This window comes from Austrofundulus limnaeus, unplaced genomic scaffold (genome assembly GCF_001266775.1).
Source record: "Austrofundulus limnaeus strain Quisiro unplaced genomic scaffold, Austrofundulus_limnaeus-1.0 Scaffold672, whole genome shotgun sequence".
Classification (NCBI taxonomy): Eukaryota; Metazoa; Chordata; class Actinopteri; order Cyprinodontiformes; family Rivulidae; genus Austrofundulus; species Austrofundulus limnaeus.
Genome location: NW_013953074.1, coordinates 47,697 through 55,235, shown reverse-complemented (window position 1 = coordinate 55,235; position 7,539 = coordinate 47,697). Strand labels below are relative to the sequence as shown.

Below are 7,539 nucleotides of genomic sequence, written 5' to 3'. Positions count from 1 at the left end.
TGATAAGGCTTCCAAATTAAAATAAATTTGTCTGACAAAGCAGCGGCTCTCATTTACAGTCGTCTTGTTTGGCTCTGTACTTTTCTTCTCGCGTGTGTTTACAGCACACGCAATTTCCAATTAGCTTCTTAGCTTAGCCTCCTTCACAGCGACATACACACTTCAGCAGAGGCCATACCTCCAGCAGGAATCGCTTCTCTATAGCAGAGTCCAGACCCTCGTACGAAGCAAAGTGAAGGACAAGGGTCTGGTTTTTACTAGGCTATACTAACCTGCTAAACCAGAATCTTAGCTCCGCTAACACTAAACCAACAATCACATTACAACATCAGTGAATCCCTAACCACTTACAGTTAATATGTCCACAACAGTACTGACTTGTAAACATTCTGTATACTGTTAGCAGTCTAGACTCAGAGTACATTATGTGTTTTACTGAAGAACAGTATTTTAAGCTACCTTTTCAGCCTTCAGATATTGAGAGGCAGTTTTTTTCAGGTTAACAGASTACTTGTTTGACATACTTTTTGTAAAATAATTAAACAAAAGTTCAACCCAAGAAAGCACACCCATAACCTTCAGTCATTAGGTCTAATAACAAATAAAACAAATACCAAAACAGCTTTTTGTTTACCATTGAAACATTTTTTTATTGATTAGCTGTAACCACCAGGWACATCCCCCTGGAATTACGTGGTAAGTACTATGTATGTACCAGGCTGTATTGGATATTGCTTCCAAAAAAGTTATATTCAGTTTTTATCTACAGCCAACAAGTCATTTTTGTTATCTGGATTGTTTTAGGATGATTGTAAAATAGTACATATTTTGATTGTTTTCTAAATTGTAAATTTGTCATTTCCTCAAGGCCCAGCTGATTGCTCAGTCCATTGGACAAGCCTTCAGTGTGGCTTACCAGGAGTTCTTACGAGCTAATGGTATAAACCCTGATGACCTGAGCCAGAAGGAGTACAGTGACCTGCTCAGCACTCAGGACAAGTATAATGATGACCTCCTCCACTTCTCCAAGTCTGAGAACTGCAAAGAAGTAAGTAGACAGTGAGTCAATCATTGTATTGTACAAATGACTGAAGGTTGAATTAAAAACTGACTGATAAACTGCTATGTTCATATTGATGAGACAGAAATACTCAGAGTGCTCATTATGCTAATCTGAAGACACTGGTAATCCTGTTAATCTGTGATCCTGTGAGAAACCTGGGCTTCACCCCTCTGAAGACTAGGATGACGTAAAGAGCACTAATGCCTACTAAAGCTTCTGACACTGTTATTTTACTCTCTGTTGGCTTGTTTTAAAATACTGTTTAAAATTCTTCAGAACATGAAAATACACTGCCCGGCTTAATCAAAAAACAAGTGTCCACCTGGATGTAATGTAATGTAATGTAATGTAATGTACCTGTTCATCAACAGTTTGTGTTCAAAATATGCTGACTACCTGAATATAATGACCAGGTTATTCCATCAATGGAATGTTTCTTCCCTGATGGCATGGCCATATTCCAAGATAACAATACCAGGATTCATCAAGTATATAACTGTATAATTTAATAAATGTTACAGATACTGAGCTAAACTCTAGTGTGGTAGTAGCTAAGGATGATCCCCAACCAACACTCAGAGTAAAAACTGATCGGACACATTTCTGTTTATAAAATTTCCAGCATATTATTAAACTGAGCTCTGATCAAAACATTTCATGAACCACATTTAGGCAGTAATCCTTAGACTCAGCCAGCTAGACCTACAGAAGCATAGAGCTGTCATGTGACAAAGTTATCATTGAGCTGGATCTTAAAAGAGCTAACCATCTTGTTATAACATGTTAATGTTCAGAATGGTGTTAGATAAGATAAGATAAGATAAGATAAGATAAGATAAGATAAGATAAGATAAGATAAGATAAGATAAGATAAGATAAGATAAGAGAGACCTTTATTGTAATCGTACATGAGAGCACAATGAAATTACAGTTCAGAACACCCATTCAGAAGAAGACATAACAAACATAGGAGAACAGGTGCTCTGGGTCATGCAGCCACAGACCCTGCACAGAGCAGGATCATCTTCATGAAGACATCATGAGGAGGCGCAACCCTTAAAAGAAAAACTAAAACCACGCAAGGGAAGATGAGGAAAAACAAAACAAAACATCATTTTATATCAACAATGTGACACACTATGGTGTTTATAAAAAACATCTCCATAGAGCACATTTATTAGCCAGAGGAGTAAGTGAGTTTAGGGGGGCATGTGTCTGAAGCCATGAGTGTTGTATGCACTTGTGTGAATATCTGAAAAATTAGCCCAAAGAATCGAGTCCCCAAAACCAGTGCAGCCATAGTTCAGAATATTGATGGTAACTGTTCATTCTGTGCAGCCCTCAGCTTGCTCCAGGAACCAGATCACAGACGGGTGTGAGGGGGGAAAATGCGGAGGGCAGACCCACAGTCGACGTAAACATCCAGGAAGAATTTAGTCTACAGCTCTCAAAGCCATGAAGGAGAGCCAAATCTGTAATCAGTTATTTGGGAACAGAAGAGAATGTTTAGAGCCATGCAGACAATAATAATTTTCCATCAGCCTTAATGTCCGCTGGTACTTCTCAATGTGGTGAATCCAAGTCAGACAAATAGTATGGGCAACTTCAGTCGAGCTGATTTATCAGCATTCTCCAAGATCAATTCCATCTGGCCAGCAAAGTCCAGGGACCACAGCCGGCCCACAACCTTYAGAACCGCTTGCAGAATGAGTCCAGCTCGCACAAGGCAAAAGTCTGAGTGCTGAAAGAACGGCAATCCTTCATATTGGTCAGGCAGCCAGGAAATTGAAATTTTTGTTTTTAATTGAAATGAATAAACTATTAAACTAAACTAAAGAAATGAACAGCCATCAACGCTGTTTTGCAGAACACCAGGAGACCACCAAGCCAATCTGTAGAATCCAGTGATCCTCCCGTGGAAAAAAAACTTTGTTCCAAAAATTTATTACGAGACCAGCTAACCAAATCCATAAAAATAGAAACATCCATAATTTCTGATTTCAGATGAAAACGTATAAGGCGCCGAGCAGGAAAGCAGGGAAGATAAGGAAGGGCAGAAGAGAAGGAAAAAGCGTCTTACTCCTCCAAGAGCGGAACAAAAAATAAAATTTATATATATATTTGAAAGTGTCTGAATGCAGATACAGTGTGTATTAAAGGAGACATTAAATCCTTCTTTTTAATTTTAAAATCCTTCAGTTGGGGTCTATATAAAGTGAAACTGCAATGCTTTGGTCTCTGAATTACTCCTTATTGTAACTCCACAAGCCCCGCCCCTCTTTGAACATGTGTCTCAGGGCTTCACAGGCCGCCCACTTCAGCTTCCATACCAGCTCATGAGGCCGGCTCTACGCTGAGGCAAGAGGGGGCTTTTTTATATGAAGTTTTATTACAATTTTTTTTAGGTTTTTGTTATTAGGTGAAAATCAGAGTAAATTAGAACTAGAATTCTGAGTAAGGGCTGACTATCTAAAAATCGAAATAATAATTAAATGTGTAGGCCTAATATAATAATATAATAGAATGTGTATAAGTTTTAGAATGTATAAAAATGTCAGGAAGCTGTGTGTTATGAATGTACCCACAGAAGAGAAAAGTAAACAAGTAAACAGATTTGATCTTATTTACTTTGATGTGGATGTGATCTGACCAGAACTCAAGCTAATAATAACTGTTTAAAACTAAAATAAGCAAATAATATTAATAAAGTGCAATCATTGTTAATTATTATATTAGCTAATATTTATTAGCTTCTGTARCATACAGAGTAAGTATGATACAGACTATAAGTTTTTGTACAGACATTTGTAGTAAACTGTAGCATAATTTATGCTACAGATTACTACAAATGATTAAATATTACAAGCTGGTATTTTGTCTGTTTTTTATAATATTTACACAGACTAAAATTCTGAAAAGTATTTTTTTAATCTCAGCTATATAGATGAGATTCTGATCACTGCAATTAGTTGCAAATATAGAGCCTACATAAGCAATATTACAAATTCACTAGTTAAAGTTATAATTATTCAATTAGCTAAAAAGTCTTGAAATGATTGGAATCAAGTCATTAAATATTGACAGACTTCAGGTCAACTTTAGATCATCATTAGTTATAAATAATATGTTTTCCTTATAAAAAATAAAGCTGTTTTACATGATTGTTGTATGAAATTAACATTAATTATGAATTAAATTATTTATTGTAATAAAAAATAATTCTTATAGATGTAGTTGGGCTTGCTGTTAATCCAATAGTCTTGTCAGGTGTGAGACATAGACCTCTTCAGGCACCATCTTAGCTTCTCCATGACGTCATAGATGCAAACAGTGGGTGGACAGGCAGAGCTCAATATAGTGTCTTATAGGCCTATAATCAGAATCAGCTTTATTGGCCAAGTATGTTGCTCTCTATGGTTCTAATTTATCTGAGATGCATAAATGTGCATGATTATCCAATAAGGTAAATGCATCAGTGACTCTAAGAGCAACACCAGAATAAACGTCTTCAGGTGGGACACCCAGCTGGACAGATCCTAGGGAAGTTCAATCCATCTCTTGGAAGTAGGACACAGCAGACAGTAAAAACCCAATCCTATGAAGAAAATACTCAATAATAATAACAACAACAACAGATGTAATGGAGCACAATGTGTACACATGACGTCCCCTTAATATTTCTGTCTGCCCCCTTAAGTATGCATTCCTAGAACCGGCCCTGGCTCATTCTAGTTTTATAGAGGGGTTTATGCCTATCTAAAACTTGTTATTTACAAATGCATTAAAAGATGTCAACACAAGAAGMCTTGTCCATCCAGCCTTACATGTTGGAGTCAGAGTCTGACCCAGAACCAGAGGAGAATGAAGACCACCAAATTGTAGTTGGGAAGTCCAGACCTTATATGTCTTTTCCGTTTCAAATAATTTGACATAATATTACAGAGAACATCATAGAAAATAAAGAAAACTGAATGGGTTGAAAAATGTGATCCGAACAAAATATGTATAAAGATATCTCTGCAGTACCAGGGGAAATCCAACTTTTCTGCAGAGACTAAAAAGTACCCAACAAAATGTATTTAACAGCTAAAAAAAAGTGAATTTTTCATGATATGTTGCCTTTAAGCTTTAGAGCTACAAGCTACTGTATGTTGGACTAGGTCTGGAAACACTGTCCTTTTTTTCATAGCATAGATCTGTCTACGCATCTGTATGGACCTCAGAAAACAACAAATGGTCAAAAATCAGCCAATTTAAATATAAAGCAACAGTGTGTTTAGGTAACAGCTGAGTATTGTCCACATCATAAAGCACATCACAGCATCTTTGGTTAAAACCTTGGCATTACTTATTGGAGTCAACCCTGTTTGTCTGATAGACCAATTCCAATGATGTTTAAACAAAACAGTGAAATCTGTCGAGTAGTTCATGAAATATTTTGAGAATTTTCATTTGATGTACCCCTCCACAAAATTGCCACCTTGTGTTCAGGGGAGGGGTTTGAGTACCCCCATGATTCTGGGGATTGTATTATCTAGGGTACTGACCCCTGCTAGGGTCTCCCATTGCAAATCAGTCTCAGCAGAGGGGACAGACCAAGAACGGGTCAACAACTAATGCATCAGGGTACCTCTTCATTGGTGAGCACCTGGTAGTTGAGCCTAGCTGAGCCAAGTCAGGATGTCCCCTCCACATGGGCCCACCATCTGCAGCCAGGGCCACTTTAACCTGCTGGTAGGCCCAGAGTCTAGGCCCATCTTAATCCCCAGAACCTTGCTTATAATCTCATGTGTAGGATTCATATTAGCAGATATTTATGATAATCTACAAACATTTAAAACTGACGCTCACAGAGAGTCCATCGTGAAGGGCGTGGTGGGAAAAAAATCAAACAGAGAAACACCTTTGTTTTACTTTTGTACATACAAAGAAACCTATTTTAGTCTTAATATTGTTTAGTTCAAGAACAAAATCAGAAGAAACTGAGTCAAACAGGTTGAGTTCTCCCATTGCAGCTGGTAGGTTTTTGTCACAATACCTGTTTCATTTTACCCAGAATGCACCTGTTCATCTCCAGCAGCCCAGGTCACTGTTATAAAGGTTATTTATTTAAATGTTCTGTGATGTTTCTGTCTATGCGTGTCTCCTGTTCCAACCTCAGGTGGTGATAGAGAAATCTAAAGGGGAGATTTTGGGCGTGGTCATTATGGAGAGTGGGTGGGGCTCCATCTTACCCACAGTAATCATTGCCAACATAATGCATGCTGGGCCAGCTGAGCGGTCCGGCAGACTGAACATCGGAGATCAGATCATGTCCGTTAATGGTACCAGTCTGGTGGGGCTCTCACTGTCAACCTGCCAGAACATCATTAAGGTACAAATATAACAGCATAACAAGAAAAACAGTGTGCAGAACTCCAATTTTCTTACAAAAAAGAGGAAAGAGTAAATGGTCAGGACAGGACGGGTTTCGGCTACATGCCGTTTTCAGCTTGTTACAGATCAGACAAACAATCAGTCTATTTAAAGATGTTAAACAACATCTATGCCATTCACAAACTGGTTGGGTAATCAGCCCAAAAGAGAAGCATCTGTGACTAACAAGCACAACTAGTAACAAACTACAATAATATACAACATGTAGCCTGGCCTTTGCCGTCCTATACAGTTCCGCTCAGTTCTAGTTTCCCTCCTAGTGCCACAGTCAACCAACTGGGGAGAGATAACAGTGTTACTATTAAATGGGTACCAGGACATACTGGCATCTAGGTAACGAGAGAGCTGACCTTGCAAAAGCTGGCAGTCAAGCCCACTTTAAAGGACCAGAGCCTGCTATAGACATTTCAACAACAATCTGTAGGACTGCCCTACAGGCATGGATCAGATCATACGTCAACACTCAGTCCGATGGAGGGAGCTGATGGATTGCAGACAGGCACGAGAACTGATAAATGGCCCAAATCCTTGGTTTGGAAGAGCCCTTCTTGCCCTGACAAGGAAAACTTTGGTTGGAGTCCTAACTGGGCACAACTTGCTCAATCGCCATAAAATGGTGATGAGACTCCATGAAAATGGTCTGTAAGATGCCTGTGGCATTGAATTAGAGACCTCTTTGCACTACTTGGGCCAATGCCTGGCTCTGAGTAGTCGAAGGGAAAGAATTCTTGGAGAACCTTTTATGGATCCTGAGAAGCTCAGAACACTTGAGTGTTTCAAACCTGGTGTCCTTCCGAGGGACCAGAAGGTTTGATTAAAAGCTCAGTGTCTCTTTTGGGGAGAGTAATGGGCCCACTTATGAGGCCCCCACTCACATGGGTTTCACCCATCCCCATATACCATAACCATAACCATAGACTAAATTGGAACAAGGTGAGTGTGAATAGTTGTTTATTTCTGTGTGACCCTGTGATGTATGTATGTATGTATGTATGTATGTATGTATGTATGTATGTATGTATGTATGTATGTATGTATGT

The 7,539-nt window shown here is 38.7% G+C and overlaps 1 protein-coding gene across 2 annotated transcripts in view; it reads left to right on the top strand.

The window, feature by feature from the left end:
• The window catches only part of apba1a (amyloid beta (A4) precursor protein-binding, family A, member 1a), a gene marked incomplete at its 5' end in the record, with an annotated part of 16,776 nt that overhangs the window by 4,483 nt on the left and 4,754 nt on the right, over positions 1-7,539 (top strand). The window contains 2 exon segments of one of the 2 annotated variants that reach the window (XM_014027687.1): positions 869-1,048; positions 6,225-6,437. In XM_014027687.1, coding sequence (XP_013883141.1) covers positions 869-1,048; positions 6,225-6,437 — 393 coding nt within the window. 2 annotated transcript variants of the gene reach the window in all.